At 54.9% G+C, this 17,724-nt stretch overlaps 3 protein-coding genes across 6 annotated transcripts; all 3 read right to left on the bottom strand.

The window, feature by feature from the left end:
- Window positions 1-7,907, bottom strand: DCDC2B (doublecortin domain containing 2B). The gene is given in 9 exon segments (XM_058442279.1): window positions 1-498; window positions 918-1,021; window positions 1,539-1,674; window positions 3,953-3,992; window positions 4,110-4,256; window positions 4,539-4,670; window positions 4,901-4,977; window positions 5,409-5,460; window positions 7,399-7,907. Coding segments are annotated over 9 exon segments (1,077 nt in total). The 5' UTR covers window positions 7,665-7,907; the 3' UTR covers window positions 1-375.
- Window positions 7,908-8,050: 143 nt separating this feature from the next.
- Window positions 8,051-11,100, bottom strand: IQCC (IQ motif containing C). 2 transcript variants are annotated; one of them, XM_032160066.2, is made up of 5 exons: window positions 11,036-11,100; window positions 10,463-10,606; window positions 9,999-10,251; window positions 9,639-9,757; window positions 8,067-9,519 (listed from the first exon to the last, which is right to left on the bottom strand). In XM_032160066.2, exons 1-5 carry the CDS (start codon window positions 11,075-11,077, stop codon window positions 8,680-8,682), a joined length of 1,398 nt encoding a protein of 465 aa, XP_032015957.1. In that variant the 5' UTR covers window positions 11,078-11,100; the 3' UTR covers window positions 8,067-8,679. The 2 variants fall into 2 exon arrangements, with proteins under 2 accessions (XP_032015956.2, XP_032015957.1); XM_032160065.2 differs by having other exon boundaries at window positions 8,051-9,519; window positions 10,463-11,073.
- A 278-nt stretch (window positions 11,101-11,378) lies between these two features.
- On the bottom strand, window positions 11,379-16,314 carry CCDC28B (coiled-coil domain containing 28B). Of its 3 annotated transcripts, none has more exons than XM_032160075.2 (6): window positions 16,030-16,309; window positions 14,643-14,829; window positions 12,710-12,876; window positions 12,384-12,577; window positions 12,098-12,165; window positions 11,379-11,657 (listed from the first exon to the last, which is right to left on the bottom strand). In XM_032160075.2, the coding sequence occupies exons 2-6, from the start codon at window positions 14,804-14,806 to the stop codon at window positions 11,654-11,656; spliced, it is 597 nt and encodes a 198-aa protein (XP_032015966.1). In that variant the 5' UTR covers window positions 14,807-14,829; window positions 16,030-16,309; the 3' UTR covers window positions 11,379-11,653. The 3 variants fall into 3 exon arrangements, with proteins under 3 accessions (XP_032015966.1, XP_032015965.1, XP_032015964.1); XM_032160074.2 differs by having other exon boundaries at window positions 11,379-11,572; window positions 12,143-12,165; window positions 16,030-16,158; XM_032160073.2 differs by having other exon boundaries at window positions 11,379-12,165; window positions 16,030-16,314.
- Window positions 16,315-17,724: the final 1,410 nt, after the last annotated feature.

Genomic DNA, 17,724 nt, shown 5'->3' with positions numbered 1-17,724 from the left:
GGCTCAGTCAGAGCGCTTTGGCTGAATGAGGGGTGGAACCGAGGGGAAGAAGGTGCGTCGGAGTGGCAGATGCAGGAAATGAGCTATTAGCCTTGCCTGCCCCACCCATGAGGTGGGCAGAAATCCTCACTGCCAGCCCCTCTTAAAACAGGTAGAGAGCTGTGAGCCCCAGCCCCACCTGACTCCAGCACCCAGCACACCTGGCGAGTAGTAGCTGTCAATAAATCTGTGGTAAACAGACAGAGGTTAGTATTCTTTTATTGTGACAAACCCGCTCCCCCGTTTGTGGCCTGTCTCCCAGGCTCAGTCAGCTATTCCTTTCTCTGGCCAGAGAATCTCATAAGGAAATAGCCCCCACAGCCAGGGCTGCTCTGTTCAGAGGAAGGGAAGGCTGGGCTGTGGGTTTAGGAGCAGGAGAACGGGGAGGGCTGAGGAGGCCGCAGTGTACCCTGTGAGCCCAGCGGAGGTGCTGGCTCCTGAGGAACAAGCTGCTGGAGGCTGAGAACAAAAGGTGGCCAGAGTGGTGGTCCCCAGTTGCCCTCTGGAGCTGCTGGCTCTCAAGATGGCAGAGCTGGGGCTGAGGCTGAGAGAGCAGCCCCAGCCCCAGCCCCAGGCCGGTTTTCCAGGGACAAGGCCTCTTCCACTATCTGTGCTGCCCTCTGGAGGAGGTGGAAGGCCATACAGAATGGAGCCGTGAGTATGGCCAGCCTCCAGCTCTCAGCCAGGAGGTCCCCAACCCCAAGGAAGGAAGAAACTGGAAATTAGGAACTGCTTCCTCATTTAACAAGGTAGGAAGTTAGGAGATGATTTACCTTCAATCACAAGGGAGGAGAACTGTTCCTGGGGCCCAAGGCTGCCAGTTTCCAGCTCAGAGCTCCTCCCATCCCAACATACTGTTTCCTGATCCAACAGCTTACCTGATCCAAGGGCTCCTCTGTCTGGGTGTCTTCATCATCTGATACTTCCTGAGCCCCCGCTGTCTCCTTCCTTGGGTGGGGAGCTCCGTATACTCCTATAACTCCTAAAGAGGGAGGCAGCATTGGGTGACGCCCAGGCTGAAGAGCCCTCAGCATTCCTGCCCTAGACCTTCATGCCAACCCCTTTCCCTCCCTTGAACCTGGTTCTGCATTCCCCACCACCTCCCAGGATAGCAAGGAAGTGAGAGGTGGGCCTTTGGTCCCACCCCCATCCCCTCTAGATCCCACCCCTGAAGTCTCATCGCTTTAAGCACTGCCCTTTCCAGGTGCTTCTTTTCATGTGATGAGGCCCTGTGAAGAAGAGACAGGATATACAGACGGGGGCAGCTGGAGACAGTTATGATGAGGTCAGGACCAGCTTTTTTTTTTTTTTTTTTTTTTACTGGCAGTCTCCTGAGCCAGAGTAGGTTCAGACTCCTTTATCTTTTTTTTTTTTTTTTTTCAGTGCCAGCTTTGTGTCTGAGCATTCTGCTCCCATGGACATCCCCAACAACAGCGGGGACCAACCCATTTCACTGTCAAAGGGCAGCTGAGAAGGGCCTGAGCCCCAGGGACCCTCACCTGATGGCAATGAGAGTGTGGGGAGCTTGCTTCTTGGCTGAATGATCTGCTGGGGTCTGGCATAGAAAGCAGATGGCTTAATTCAGTCTGGTTCCTTTGGAGAGGGCTGGGTTACCTGGGCCCTGTGGCCTTGGGCCTAGAGAAGGGACACTGGGCTTGGACCCTGGTTGCTGGCCATTCTTACCTGTCCTACTCCCCAGTTCAGGCTTCAGAGAGCCCCTGACGCCTGCAGGAACATGGCAGAGGAAATGCCGTCTGTCTTCACAAACTACGTCCTCCCTCCTTGCTGCCTCTTCCCACCAGCTTGACTTATCCAGGGACAGAGCAGTAGGTGCCTGGCACTCCTCGATGCCCAGTGAAAGCAGACTGTGCTCCCCCACCCCCACGCCCCATGCTCACTGGCTCATTTCTTGGGAGGGCTTAGACCTGGATAATCTAAGTTCCCTTGGACCCTGCTGTGCCAAATATGCCAATTCTCTCCCAGCGTCCAACCTAGCAAGAAGGCCTTAAGTCCTGCAAATCAGATGAGAATTCTGGTTTGGCCCCTGCCACTCAATAACTCTGTCACCCTGAACAAATCACTTCACTTTTTTTTTTTTTTTTTTTTAGACTTGAGTCTCACTCTGTCACCCAGGCTGGAGTGCAGTGGTATGATCTCGGCTCACCACAACCTCCGCCTCCCAGGTTCAAGTAATTCTCCTGCCTCAGCCTCCCAAGTAGCTGGGATTACAGGCAACCACCACCATGCCCAGCTAATTTTTTTGTACTTTTAGTAGAGATGGGGTTTTATCATGTTTGCCAGGCTCGTCTTGAACTCCTGACCTCAGGTGATCCACTCTCCTCGGCCTCCCAAAGTGCTGGGATTATAGGCGTGAGCCATCGTGCCCAAGGCCCACTTCACTCTTTTCAGCTTCAGTTTCCACCTCTGGAAAATGGGGATAATCTTTCTTTCACAAGATTATTAAGAGTGGCCAGGCAAGGTGGCTCACGACTGTAATCCCAGCACTTTGGGAGGCCGAGGTGGACAGATCACCTGAGGGAGTTCAAGACCAGCCTGACCAACATGGAGAAACCCTGTCTCTACTAAAAATTAAAAAAATTAGCTGGGTGTGGCTGAGCACGGTGGCTCACGCCTGTAATCCCAGCACTTTGGGAGGCTGAGGTGGACTGATCATGAGGTCAGGAAATCGAGACCATCCTGGCTAACACGATGAAACCCCGTCTCTACTAAAAATACAAAAAAAAATTAGCCAGGCATGGTGGTGGGTGCCTGTAGTCCCAGCTGCTTGGGAGACTGAGGCAGGAGAATGGCGTGAACCAGGGAGGCGGAGCTGGCAGTCAGCCAAGATCGCGCCACTGCACTCCAGCCTGGGCAACAGAGCAAGACTCCGTCTCAAAAAAAAAAAAAAAAAGCCGGGTGTAGTGGCACATACCTGTAATGCCAGCTACTCAAGAGGCTGAGGCAGGAGAATCGCTTGAACCCAGAAGGCGGAGGTTGCAGTGAGCTGAGATTGTGCTATTGCACTCCAGCCTGAGCAACAGCGAAACTCCATCTCCAAAAATAAAAATAAAAATTATTATGAAGATGCAGGCCGGGCACAGCACTTTGGGAGGCCAAGGTGGGAGGATTGCTTGAGCCCAGGAGTTCAAGACCAGCCTTCGCAATATCGTGAGACTCATCTCTATGTTTAAAAGAAAAAAGGAGGCCGGGCGCGGTGGCTCGTGCCTGTAATCTCAGCACTTTGGGAGGCTGAGGCAGGCGGATCACGAGGTCAGGAGTTCAAGACCAGCCTGGCCAACATGGTGAAACCCCATCTCTACTAAAAATACACAAAATTAGGCCGGGGCGGTGGCTCACGCTTGTACTCCCAGCACTTTGGGAGGCCAAGGCGGGCGGATCACGAGGCCAGGAGATCGAGACCACGGTGAAACCCCGTCTCTATTAAAAATACAAAAAATTAGCCGGGCGTGGTGGTGGGCGCCTGTAGTCCCAGCTACTGGGAGAGGCTGAGGCAGGAGAATGGCGTGAACCCGGGAGGCGGAGCTTGCAGTGAGCCAAGATCGCGCCACTGCACTCCAGCCTGGGCGACAGAGCGAGACTCCATCTCAAAAAAAAAAAAAAAAAAATACACAAAATTAGCTAGACATGGTGGAGCGTGTCCATAATCCCAGCTACTTGGGAGGCTAAAGCAGGAGAATTGCTTGAACCGGGACCTGGGAGGCGGAGGTTGCAGTGAGCCAAGATCCTGCCACTGCACTCCAGCCTGGACTACAGAGCAAGACTCTGACTCAAAAAAGAAGAAAAAAGGAAAAAGAGAGGATGCAGTGAAATAAGGTCAGAGCCTGTGCCAGAAGAGTTGTCAGCCAGTCACTCCCCTTCCTGCCCACCCCTTATTGTCCCCTGCGTCACCTACCCCCTGCCTGTGGGGCCTAGACTTCGAGCCTGGAGGAAGCCTACAATGACAAAAGGAAAGGCTTATAGTGGGCAGAGGGCATAGAGTCAAAGCACACAGACCCACCGGGTGGCTTCCTCTGCCTGGCCTGTTACCGCTCCACCTCCCACATACATACCAGCAGCCCCTGGGCAGGGAGGGGCTGGGCACCAGCAGCTCCAGATAGGGAAGGTCCTTGAACTCATCCTCTCCAACAGCCACATAGTAATGGCCTGTTACCAGCTCCTCCCCTGCTGACAGTGGGAGCCCCTCTAGGGTGCAGAGTCTGGGAGAAAGAGGTGAGCAGGATAAGGGCTGGTAGACTCGATGCTTCTTCACATTCAGCAGACTGAAGGGGTGGGTGCAGCTATTCCAAGGTGCCCTCTGGCCTCTGGGCACCCAGGCTCTACCCTGCCTCTGAGGGCAGAGGGCACTCTCCCCGTGGCATGGGGGAAGTCCCATGTGGGGGAACGTGCTTTCCTTTTGCCTCTTCATACTCAGCCACAGCTGAAGCCAGTGGGGAGGCTCTCTTTGGGGACTTTTGGGCCTTCCCAGTCCCCATACTCACTTGCACACAGCCCCACTCTGCAACTTGACCTTCTCCGTCAGGAGCTTCAATACAGTTTCCAAGTCCTGGCTGGCAGCCTGGGACAGCTTCAGACTAAATGGGGGACTTACCAGGTCCCCATTCCTGAACACACTGAGACAAAAAGCCTGGTAAGGGGAAGTGTCCCCAGGAGTCCCTACATGTGAGGGGAAGGGTGGCACAGGGCCAGCAATAACCATAACACTGGTCTCTTCACCCATCAAGCATGCTGGACTTCTACATTCCCAACAGTAACCAGAGGCTCCTGGAGTAAACCCAACACCATTTTCTTGGTCTTACTAAAACAAACCTCAACACCCCTGCTCCCCCACACTGGCACTCACTGGATATAGCTGGGAGCACCTGCAGGCAGCCGCCGTCCAACGGCCCTATCACACAAGTGGCGAGTCACAGGAGGACCCTGAAACCGAAGTCAGGCCTCCAAATCAGGAGAGTTGGGGCCTTTTGTTAGGGGTGGGTCCATCCAAGGTGTGGAGTGAGGGGGCCGGAACCAGACTGGGGCAGGAAGGGGGCGAGGAGAAGACAGGTCACACCTTTCACCAAAAGGTGCTTCGATGTTCCCTAAGTCACATTCTAACCACCCCCTCCCCCAATCTGTGTTTCACAGCTTCCTCTTTCCTTTGGGGACCCCAGTGTGGAGACAAAAGCTGCGACAGAAGCAAGAAATAGTGTCTTGAAATCCCACACCCCAGGAAAAATAGCTGGCTCCAAAGTACCCCCCACGGAACTGGCAGATCCTGCTGCTTCCCTGGCTTCCCAGACCAAATTGGGGGCAGTTCCAGGAGGAGTGGGAAGACAGAGGGGGTGGGGCACAGGTTCCCCGGGACTCACTTGTAGTCTGCAGCTCTTCCCACCTGGATCCTTCCCTCCATGGGGTAAATAGCTGAAAGGACAGATAGGTCACAGATCATCTTGTGGAGACTGAGGCCTCAATAGCCTGGCAGATGTCAGTGTTGGGTTGGGGCGCAGCTCACCAGATATCACTCCCCATGGAACAGTGGCAATCATCTCAGTGCAGAAACAAGATATTGGCAGTTGAATCTGCCCTAGGACCCCTTGAGTGCTCAAGTGCTGTCTGGGTAAGTGCTGGGTAAGTCTGGAAATCCAGACTGGGGTTTCAATGCTATAAGATTAAAGGTCAAGAGGGCTGGGCATGGCAGCTCACGCCTGTAATCCCAGCTCTTTGGGAGGCTGAGGCAGGAGGATCACTTGAACCCAGGAGTTTGAGACCAGCCTGGGCAACCTCATTGCTACCAAAAAACAAAAACAAAAATTAGGCATGGTGGCATGCACGTGTGGCCCCAGCTAGTTGGGAGGCTGAGGCAGGAGGATTGCGTGAGCTCAGGAGTTCGAGGCTGCAGTGAGCCATGATCGCGCCAGTGCACTGCACTCCAGCCTGGGTGACAGAGCAAGACCCTGTCTCAAAAAAAAAGTCAAGAGAAACTAGAAACTAGTGCATTATGCATCCTGCTGTATCCCAAGAATATTCTCATTCATGAGATAGGTCGTTTTCATTTTGTATGAGACTCCAAGAAATTAAGTGACTTGCCCAAAGTCACACAAGGAATGAAGCCTAGATTCTAAGTCTACCTAGCTTCCCTCCTCTGGCCTTTTTCTTTTCTTTTTTTTTTTTGAGACAAGAGTCTCACTCTGTCCCCCAGGCTGGAGTGCAGTTATGCGATCTCAGCTCACTGCAACCTCCGCCTCATGGGTTCAAGCGATTCTTCTGCCTCAGCCTCCTGAGTAGCTGCGATTACAGACATATGCTACCAGGCCTGGCTGATTTTTTTTTTTTTTTTTTTTTAGGACATATGCTACCAGGCCTGGCTGATTTTTTTTTTTTTTTTTTTTGAGATGGAGTTTCACTCTTATTGCCCAGGCTGGAGTGCAGTGGCACGATCTCGACTCACTGCAACCTCCGCCTCCCGGGTTCAAGCAATTCTCCTGCCTCAGCCTCCTGAGCAGCTGGGATTACAGACATGCGCCACCATGCCTGGCTAATTTTGTAGTTTTAGTAGAGACAGGGTTTCTCCATGTTGGTCAGGCTGGTCTTGAGCTCCTGACCTCAGGTGATCTGCCCGCCTTGGCCTCCCAAAGTGCCGGGATTACAAGCGTGAGCCATTGCGCCCGGCCAATTTTTGTATTTTTAGTAGAGACAGAGTTTCGCCATGTTGGCCAGGCTGGTCTCGAACACCTGACCTCAGGTGATCCACCCGCCTCAGCCTCCCAAAGTGTTAGGATTATAGGCGTGAGCCACCGTGCCCAACCACTTCCCCCCTCTTGATCCTTACATTATAGTAAGCAACCTCAGCTGAGAGATAAGAGTAGGACCTGGAAGCCAGACATGAGTCAGAGACTCAGGTACTCAAATTCTTCTCCCACCCTGGGAGACAGTCTCCTCCTGCAACAGGGGATGGCCCTAGCCTGACGGGAGAGTCTGGGATGCCTATGCACAGTGGGGAGGAATGGATGGGTGGATTTAGAGTGTTCAGTGATAGGGGGTCCAAGCAAGAAGAGCTTTTGGAAAAAGGGGGCTCACCCTGCGGGAGAATGGCCTTCCCACAGGCTGATCTTGGCTGTGATGGACATAAACATTAGTAACACACAGAATTCTATTTGAATTTCAGTTCAGCTATTTGTTGTGTACTCTTAGGCAGGTTTTCTGTCTGTTTTCCCTTTCTAATGGAGGCAAACCCCGCCCCCCCCACATAGAGTTCAGTAAGTACCAGTAACATGCTGGTACATACATGGTAGGTACTGAATACACGCTCTTGCCGTTACCTCCCTTGCTAGGCTGTTTGACCAGCCCCAGCCTACTCACTGGAGCTTGTGGAATCGTTCAAATCCAGCGGCCACATACTGCCCTCTGTTCTTCAAGTCTGCCAGGTTGGTGACAGGGTGGCCATGACACGGTGTGTAGAGGGCACGCACAGCCAATGGGGCCTGCACAGCTGATGTCACCTCGCAGAGGAAGGCCTCCATGGTGGGGAAGCGGCGTTGGGTCACCACCAGCTGGGAGCCTGGGAAGAATGGGTCCCCATTCCGGTACACCACTACCCTCTTGGCTGCTGGACTGCCACCCGCCATAGTGTATCCTCAGTCAGAGACACAGACCTGTTGCCAGGCAACCAAGGAAGGGCTGGGAACATTGCCAATCAGAGGTGGCGTCCTGCCCTCTCACTCAGGAAGGCAGAGGGAGACTGTGGCAGGAGCATTTATCTGCATTCAGGGTTATATCCAATCTGCTCTGGGGAGATCACACTTAAACATAGGGGTTACCCTACTCTCCAGAGCCTCCTTGCCACTCTGAAGCACAAGGCTGAGCTCAATTGGGGATCAGCTTTGGGAGCTGTTCCCTAAGGAGGATGGCTAGATCTGTTCCTGGGCCATGGCTCCCAGCTGGCTCCGGGGTCAATGCCCCATACCAGTAGGAAGTGAACGGCAGGGCCCAGAGTCTGTCCTGGCCAGAAGCAGAAGATGAAAGCAGCCAGGCTCAGAATCTAAGAAAAACCTTTATTCCCAACAGGCCTCTCATTCCACTTCCCCCAGGTAACTCCTTAGCCACAAATTTGTTTTGTTTTTTGAGACCGTCTCGCTCTGTAGCCCAGGCTGGAGTGCAGTGGCATCATCTTGGCTCACTACAACCTCCATCTCCTGGGTTCAAGCGATTCTCCTGCCTCAGCCTCCCGAGTAGCTGGGACTACAGGCATGCACCACCACGCCCGGCTAACTTTTATATTTTTAGTTGAGATGGGGTTTCATTTCACCATGTTGGTCAGGCTGGTCTCAAACTTCTGACCTCAGGTGATCCACTCACCTTGGCCTCCCAAAATGCTGGGATTACAGGTGTGAGCCACTGCATCTGGCCCCTTATCCACAAATTTGGATTGAGCCACAGGCAGAGGATTGAAAGCGTGTCCTTCCTCCTTCCCTATACTCATGCCAGCTCTCTGCTCCAGCTTCTCTTGACCCCACTAGCCACCAATGGCCAGGGGCAGGAGCAGAAGCCAGAGCTGGTCAGGGAGGTAGGATGAGGTCTTGTCTCACTGCCCTTTCATAGCATTCCCCTTTGGAACTTGATCCTCTCCTGGCTTCCTGGGGTCTAGCCAGGTGGTCCTGTTTTCCATGGCCTGCCCCTCCACTGTTCCTCTCCTGTACAGCCTGCCGCTGTAGAAGACAAGATCTCAGGTGACTTTGATCTCCGTGGTATAGTCCTCTGGCTTTTCTGTCCTTCATGACTAGGCTCATTGGAGGTTCCATCTCTGGAGCTTCTATCAGTGGGGGCCTGGCCTTTGGGTGGTTTAGTCCTCCAGAGATGGAGGACACTGTGCTCTGGCCCCGCCAAGGTACCATCCCAGATGATGTGGTCCTCTGAGAGGCCCAACTCTTGTGTCCTGGCTGTTCGGCAGTCAGGCTCTTTGTGGTCTAGTTTTCTGGGAGATATCTTAATGTTTGAGTCCTCATAGAGTGCAGACAGCTGTGTCCTGGACTTCCTGGGACAATGGTCCCTAGGTTTTAAGCCTCTGGGGGTCTGGTCTTCCAGGATTTTCATCTGCAGCAGGCAGGTCCCTCCAAAGGTCTGTCTTCCATCGACTGGCCCTTTGGTGAGCCTGTCCCCCAAGGCCTGGCTGTTTGATGGTATAGACGATGGTGGTCCAGACTTGCTGTAGCATGGTTCTCTGCACTTAGCCCCAGCAATGTTTTTTTGTGTAGTGGCCAAACTTCCTGGGGATCTGTGGGGTGATTTGACCCTGTGACAGGAGTCATCCTCCTGTTCTACCTCTCCAGTGGTCCCGTCTCTGTAGGACTGGTCCTCCAGTGGTGCGCTTGGTTGTGACTGGTCCCTCTCACAGGCCTGTTCCCCATGTTCAAGGCACACGTGGGGTTCCTCTCTGATCGGGCCTGCCTCTGGGGATCTCAGTGTTTGTTTGAGAAGTAGGTACTGTTGGGGGAGAGAACATACATTGTACCAAGCAGGCCTGCTTGGGCATGGCAGGAGGTCTCTCCCTAACCCACACCCTTGACCCTAAATGTTCAGAAAGAGTTCCAGGTTAGTGTTACCTCCTTACGGCTATTGATGGCCTGTTGCAGCCACAGCAATTCCATGGCCAAGTGGCTGCGGTGGTACTGAAGCTCTTGAAGCTGATGTTGGCTGTGGGGCAGTCTTTGATCTGTGGCTTCTGTGAAGGAGGGAAGAAAGGAAGGAGAAAACCTTGAGGGACCAGACCCTGGGAAATGGCCTAGCCTTAGACTTTGGAAACTCCCTCCCCACCACTGCCCAACCATGTGGTGGCCCTATCCCAGCAGAGGGAAGACGGGAAAGGGATGCAGCTTATCTAGCGCAAGCCTTTCACTCTTCAGATGTGGGGGCAGAGGCACAGTGAGGGTCAGGGGCTTGCCCTGATCTTGGCAGAGAGGTACCTGGATTCTCCATCCTTGTCGTGTCTCTGGTCTCCTCTTGGCTGGGTTTCCTGTTCTGCTCCATCTGAAGCCGGGAGCTGTGATCTCTGCAGAGGTTTCCTTGATTTGCTGAGCTCTCTCCTGACTTCTTCAGCACCATCTCCTCCCAGGTGGCCTCTCCCTCAGACTCTTCACATGGGAAGTGGTTCCACAGCCCCTGCTCTGCATTTGCTACCCTGTCTCCTGCTTTCCAGGTCTGGTGGGATTTTGCCTTCTGAGAAACAAGAGAGATGTGAGAGCCCCAGGGCTAAACCCTTCCAAGTATCTGGGCACTATGATCTAGCAGACAAGTTGGTGAGGGTTAAGGAGTGGGGTGTGAGGAGGTGAGTCTACTGCCTCTTCCAGTGAGAAAAGCTTGTCACCGGGAAGGGTGGGTTCCACCCTGCTCAGGTCCCTCCTTCCCTTCTCTTCTAGGTGTGTTCTACCTCTGGGAGGAATCGCGGCCTGGGAATGCGGCCCTCGGTCCACTGAAGCGTGCCCAGGTCGCCCTCGACCTCTCGTACAATCGCCTCATACTCAGCTCGCAGGCTCTGGAACTGGCGTCGGACCAAGAAGCCCCGGACGCAGGCCTGGTATGGAGAACGAGAGGAAAGAAGTCCCGTATCGCGGTAAGAGAGGGGGCATCTCGGAGGACTGTCCTGGAGAGGTCGTCCCGGCGAATGCAAGAGGGGACCCGACGGCCGGGAAAGGATAGGTGGGCCGTGCGCTAGGGCTCCGGGGGGCTCGAGGGACGATGCCGGACTGGATGCCCCTCCTCGCCTTAAGGCTCTTCCCGTTTTCCCGATCCCGCGCGAGCGTGTGGTGGGAGTGGGGGCGCGCAGGGCAGGGAGTCCGTGGGTCCCAGCTTTCCTGAGCGCGGTTGGGGACAGCCGGTGTCTCCAGGTTTGGCGCGCGGTTAGGGGACTGAACGTGGTAGCATCTCGCTGGGAGGTCCAGGTACGAGACCCCATGATTTCCCTAAGGGAAAAATCCCGTGAACCCCGCGCCCGCCCCCGCACCTGCAATGCAGACACCTTCCGAACCAGCAGCTCCGGCTCCATGGGCGCCAACGGCCAGGCCGGCCCGCGCGCCTGCGAAGTACGTCATTGGTCGGCGACGCTCCTGAGCGTGCGCGGGCGCTGCCCCCGCCGTTCCCACGGCAACCTCCTACCGTCCAGCGCAGAGGCGTCCTCGCGACAGGCGTACCTGCGGCTCCCCAGCCCCCGACTCCCCTCCCACAGCCGCAAGGGGCCCTCCAGTCCCGCAGGCGGGACCTCCATAACCGAAGGCTCGCGGCGCTGCTCTGTCTCCGCGGAGGCCGGGAGGAAAGGCGCCAGGAGAGGAAGTAGGACACGGAGCCGCTTGCTTGCTTTCTGGTTTAATTCCATTCAACGCCCCCCTCCCCCATAGCACCTGGGGGGCCGCGGAACACCCGCCCGAGTCCGTAAAAAGTCACAGTTCGAAGAGAATGAGAGGGGCAGTGTGGGCCTGCGTGGGACACCTACGCAGCGGACTGCTCCTCAGGCTCGGCGTTCTCGGCCAGGTGCAGCTTCTGGCTGTGCCCGTCAAGGATCGTGGCGCTTTGGACCAGTCCTTCCTCTCGCCCTGGTCTCCCATCCTGCACGGGTTTAGTTCCCTCACCTGTGCAAAGGGCCGGGCACGAGGGTCTCGGGCCGTCTGTGGACTGAGGTTGCAGTCCCCGCCTGCTCTCTCTCACCCCCTCTCTCTTCATCCAGATCGTGCAGGTCAGACACACTGGGGTGTGTGCGCGCGCACTCGCACTGTTTCTGACTGAGGACCAGGTGAGGTGGTAGTGTAAATTATTAAAAATAATTGTTCAGTGCTGAAAGGATAGGAGGACATCGGACAAGCTTTGTCATGATTGATGTCAGCTAGAGTACTCACAAAGATTTTGATCAGTAGTAAAACATCCCCTACAACCACTTTTCTTCTAATTTTGGGGAAATTCTAAATTCCCGTACCTGGGTTTGGGCAGTCTGTGGCTAAATCTGACAGGACTGCAAGAGGTGGGGAAGTTGGCTGTGTGTGAATACTGGAGAGCTGGGGAGGAGGAAACTAACCTCTCAGGAACACACACACATAGACGGGTTCCTTGGAAAGGATACATCGAATTACTCAGGTCTTCCAGCTGTCAACAAAGAGGAAAAGGGAGGCTTCTGTTGGGAGGGGAACCAGGCCAAATCCCCAGTGCTCTGGGGGCTATCTGCTGGGGAGGTTGAGGGGCCCAGAGCTTTTGGATCCATGCACTCCCACCTTTTCACCCAGGGCCCAGGAATGGCTTTGGGAGTATGTACCTCCTCCACCCCTGGTGCCCCCAGGAACCAAAGCACCCAGACATGAACCCACGTTGCTAAGCAGCTGGTCGAGGTTACGGTCAGCCATCGTCTTCTTCTGCTCCTCTGGCAGCCCCTCAGTGACCCCATCCTCTTCCTCTTCATCGTCCTCCTCCTCCGCACACACGTCCAGGCTGAAGTGCAGCCGGGCTAGCTTCTCCTGCATCTCCCGAACGTGCTCCAGCTGCTCAAAGGAGCATTCCTTCCCTGGAATGAAGCCCCTGTCTGAATCCTGGGAAAGAGTCCTGGAACCCTGGAACCTTGGTCCTAGCCATGCCCCATGGACCGGGACCTCCAGCCCCATCCACACACCCGCAGAAACCAGCCCCCAGGACTCACCGAAGGCCTGCAGCCGGCCGGAGTGGAAATCATTGAGCAGGTTCAGGAGTCCCCCCTCCATCTCATAGACATCAGTCACCTCGGTCAGGAAGGAGTGTTGCAGGGGCGTGCCTGCAGAGCCGCTTCCACCTCCAGCCAGGACTGGGCGGCACTTCTCCTTGCCTACTCTGGGTGGGGTGGACATGACCATGATCACAGGGTAGGGGGCAGTCAGGCATCTCCTGATCTTTTGTGCCATCTGTCTATGCACCAATTTATCTGTCTCTCTGCACTAACTCATCTGCCCATCTACTCACTAGCATAAATGGGTAAGTTTATGGTTCCCCTTGGGCACTGGGAAGGGGTGAGGAGGCGTGAAGAGGTCAAAAAGAAGTCTTTTCTGCTAATAACACAGCCAGAGCAGTGCCTGAAAGGGGGTCCCTGGGTTCCTGTCTGAGTGCCTCACTCATTTGTTTTATGACCCTGAATGAGTCACTTATCCTCCCTAGTCTTCAGTGTATATAGAGACAGCTACTCCCTTATTGCCACCAGGGCTATCTTACCTCCTCCCAAAATATCTTTCTGCCCCTCTTCTTTCTTTTTTTGTTTTTTGAGACAGAGTCTCGCTCTGTTGCCCAGGCTGGAGTGCAGTGGCATGATCTCGGCTCACTGCAAACTCACCTCCTGGGTTCAAGTGATTCTCTTGCCTCAGCCTCCCAAGTTACTGGGATTATAGGTGCCTGCCACTACGCCCTGCTAATTTTTTTTTATTTTTAGTAGAGATGGGTTTTCACTGTGTTGGCCAGGCTGGTCTTGAACTCCTGACCTCAGGTCATCTGCCTGCCTTGGCCTCCCAAAGTGCTAGGATTACAGGCGTGAGCCACCGCCCCTAGCCCTCTTCTTTTTTTTAATTAAAAAAAAATTTTTTTTGTTTGAGACAGAGTCTCACTGTCACACAGGCTGGAGTGCAGTGGCACAATCTCGGTTCACTGCAACCTCTGCCTTCTGGGTTCAAGCGATTCTCGTGCCTCAGCCTCCCAAGTTGCTGGGATTATAGGCGCCCACCACGGCGCCTGGCTAATTTTTGTATTTTTAATAGAGATGAAGTTTCACCATGTTGACCAAGCTGGTCTCAAACTCCTGACCTCAGGTGATCTGCCTGCCTCAGCCTCCCCAAGTGCTGGGATTATAGGTGTGAGCCACCATGCCCAGCCAACCCTCTTCTATTTAAAAACCTTTAAACAAAAACAAAAATACATAGAAAACAAAGCCAAACCAATAAACCTGTCTTAAAATTTCCACTGCTCTCAGGATAAAATTGAATGCCCCTGCCAGCCTGGCCCTCCTGCCTTCCCAGTTGCCTTTCCTGCTACTCTCCCCACAGCCTTGAGCTTCATGCCCCTTAGGCAAGTGGTGTGCAAAACCACAGGGAAACACAGTGGTCTTATTTGGAACAACTGGAGAAAGAATACATTGTATTTAGTGGGGAACAAACATGGACACATTATAAGGCAGCATGCAAACTCCCAATCATAAAAAAAATTCAACAGAGAATTCAAATTGTGCCCCCAGGTATTCCCTCACCATTTCCTGTCCCCTGATACTCCAGGGCCCCCAAACCACCTGTGGTTCCTGAAACCTTTCAGGTAATAGCTTTCTTCCATATTTATACCAGGTAAGCCTCTCAGCATGGAACATTCACTTTCCGGCAGAGTTGCTCACTCCCTCTGAGGCGCATCCTCATGCTATGTGATCCCAGTGACCCACCTGGCCTTTTTGCCACACAGTTGAGGGTAGGGACTGGGTCTGAGTGAGCTCTGAGTTCTCGGGGGCCTGCTCCAGAAAGGCATCAATTATTGCTTAGGAACTAAAGGCGGAGGCCCCCCTTGCCTTCCTCTCTACAGTGCAACCCAGAGGTGGGGTCCCTCCTCCTTTCCTTCCCTTCTGTACCCACCTCTTGAACTTGGTCCGCTGCTTGGGGGATGGCAGATGAGGAAGTCCTAGGGCCAAGGAGCCGCTGTGGCTGGTAGGCACAGGGACCCTCCGTAGTGTGCCTGGGGCCTGGGCTGGCTGGGCCAGGCAGGGCTTGGGACTCCGTTTCTTCTTTTTGTCATCCATTGGGCGCTGTCTGGGCCTCAGGCCTAGGAGGGAAGCAACCCCACAAAGATAGCCAGGGGCAAAGTTAGCCCTTCACCCAGAAATCCCTGAGAGCTGCACCAAGGAAGGGCCCTGGCCGCTTCCACCTTGTCCCCTCATCTGTACAGTAGGGGCAGAGCCAGATGCCAGTGTTTGCTGCTGGGATCGTGGATGTACACTTGAAGGACCTTTTAAGGCCCACCCTAATTCCCCTTCTGCCTGAAAACCTAGGCCCCTCCTGAAAGGGTGGGACCAGACATAATTATCTTGGCGCTACTGGGGCTTCCTGTCCCCGTGGCTGGGGGGCGGGGCTGGCAGAGGAAATGTGGTGGGAGACAGGACGGAGGTGAGCTGCAGCCCAGCCGAAGATTAGGGGTGTCTTAACTAAGCCCTACTCTGTTTATCAGTGGCCTAAGCAGATGCTAACAAACCCTGTCAGCATGGGAGGGGGACAAGGTGCAGGCGGGGGCGCCTGGGAAGGCCCCAGGGTGTGGGTAATTGTAGGAGAAGCCGCGGCACACAGGGCAGGGTTCATTGTGGGTTTCCCCCACATAGACACCGGCATCCCTCCACTTCCACCGACCCCCAACTGAAAACATTAGGGACTCCCTATAGGTCCCCCCGGGTGTGCTTCCAGCTGCTTCATTTTTCCCAGTTGGAAAGTCCCTGCTGGGCTTCAGCTGCAGCCAGGGTAGGGCTGGGTGGTCGGCCGCTGGCTGCCTGGGCCTCCGACAAAGGCTGCGCCTGTGGCTGGGCTGCTCCTCGGTCCCCGGTCCAGCCGCGCCCCCCAAGCCTCTGGTCGGCTGGGGTTCCCTCCTCTGGGGGTCTCATTCCAGGCTGCTGCTACCGAGCCTAACTTCGAATTCTGGGACTGGGGGGTTTGGGGGGGGTGGGTGGCGCTTAAGCATTTACACTGGCACATAGCTGGCTGGCACCGACGGGGTCTACGGGTGTGGGGAGGGGAGATAGCGCATCCTCTGCCTCTCCGTGCAGCAGCTTGGCCCAATTAGGGACTTGATGGAAGAACTGGAGCCGAAGCCTGTGCTCCGCAGGAGCTGCTGGGGCGACCGGGGATCTATTTCCCACGCCCGGGCTCCAAAGCCATGTGCCAAACTCATCGCTCAGCTCCGGAGCCGCGCTCAAAGACAGAGCGTCAGACCCGCGTCATTCCGCCCCCGCCCTCACTCCCTCAGGGGGCTACTGACCTGGAGGTTTGGGGTCTCGAGTGATCCTTCGGTGCAAGTTCCCTCCGCCCTCCGGCCTCTCCTCCCGGGAACACCACCTGGTGAAAGCTAAGCTGGAGGGAGTTCATTTGCATTTAAAGAGAAAGTGACCTTCTCCTTAGCTCGGAGGGGTGAGAAGGGAGGAGCATCCCCGCGTATGCTAAGCCGTTCCTCTCACTCGACCTCACCTCCCCGCCTGAACCTAGGGGACCCTGTTGGTTGTGTGATGTCTATTTTAAAAAGATTTTCCCTTTCCTGGCAGTTTCAGAGAGAAGCTACAGTTCCTTACAAAATGGTGGTGGCTTTGTCAGAAAGGGGGTGGGGCGGGGGAGAGGAGAGACAGAGAGAGTGAGTGAGAGAACGTACGCACAGAAGCAGCACAAGCAGCAACAGCAGCAGCATCAGGAAGACACTTCGAGCAAAGACCGCCATCAATAGAGTGAGTCCAATGCCCTATTGAGCACTTTACATACATTTCATCCCCATAAAGACCCTTAAGGAAGATACCAGTGTCACTCCCCATTTTACTGAAAGTAAGCAACAGTCTTTTGAGGGCAAGACCCCTCTCCCTACAATGCCAGACAGTTTTCTCTGGTAAGTAGTGGGGGCTGCATTTTGCCGCAGATGAAGTGACAGGAGTCCTCGCCACCCCCCAGGCCTAGGAGACAGGTGTGGGGAGCACCAGGTCATAGGGAAGACCACGCGATTCCCTGGCACCTGACTCCAGGCCTCAGGGAAGCCTGAGCGCCTGATGGAGGCTGACCCAGTGTGACTGCTGCTGCCTGCAGCCAGATCAATGGGGGCAGCTATTTAAAGCCCTGGCAGAGGCTCCTGGCGCAGGTCCCCAGAACGGCATCTGATACAACAGGAGAGGCTCATGTTTGGCCAGGTGGCTCAGCAGGCTCAAGTGAGCTGGCCCAGGGCAGTGCACACAGCCACCCAGCCCGCCTTCCCCGTCCCCCGGCAGGAGTGGCTTCCTGGGGTTGGGCCTCTGGCTGATGTGGGGAGCCATGGAGAGGGCACCTGCTCAGGGCTTCTTCCTGGGTACTTCCAACACTCAGAACACTCCACAAGGGGAGAGAGTAATTCTGAACTTTTTCAATAACCAGGGGCCCAGACTGGGGACAACAGAAATCCCTCTCCTTCCCCACCCGAGCTGCTAGAGTACACAATGGTAATGCTGCTGACAGAGGGAGCACCCCTGTGGTTCTCATCCTCAGCTGCTTCACTGGGGGGTCAGAAACCTCATTGTTCTCAGAGCTGCTTTGCTTGGACTCTCCAAGAGTTGGGGCAGCACCCCCCCTACACCCTCCAGATGATCTGCGACTAGAAATAACGTGGCCAGCACAGAAAACATGTATCAGGACCCAGCTAGAAGGGTCAGAGGCTCTGCTGGGACTGTCACAGCCAGTGTGGACACATCTATTTGTGCAGGCCTGGAGGGAAGGGCAGGTGGGTCATCTTTGCCATTTCCTGGGCATTCAGCACATACCATCCTTTGTGCCCGACCAACCCAGGACCCAGAGAGAACAGGGTGCTGGGTGAGGCCACCAGCAGAATGTCTCCCATATAGGAGTCCCAGGCTTGAGGTGGGTAAATGGGGGGTGTAAAAACTGAACAGACAATGTGCTCTCCTTAAGGAATGCATACAATTAGAGGCCCCTGTGCATTCCCTCG

The sequence above is a fragment of the Hylobates moloch genome, unplaced genomic scaffold, assembly GCF_009828535.3.
Source record: "Hylobates moloch isolate HMO894 unplaced genomic scaffold, HMol_V3 SCAFFOLD_8, whole genome shotgun sequence".
NCBI lineage: Eukaryota > Metazoa > Chordata > Mammalia > Primates > Hylobatidae > Hylobates > Hylobates moloch.
Note: the sequence above shows the minus strand (reverse complement) of the source record. Positions and strands in the feature narration are given on the sequence as shown.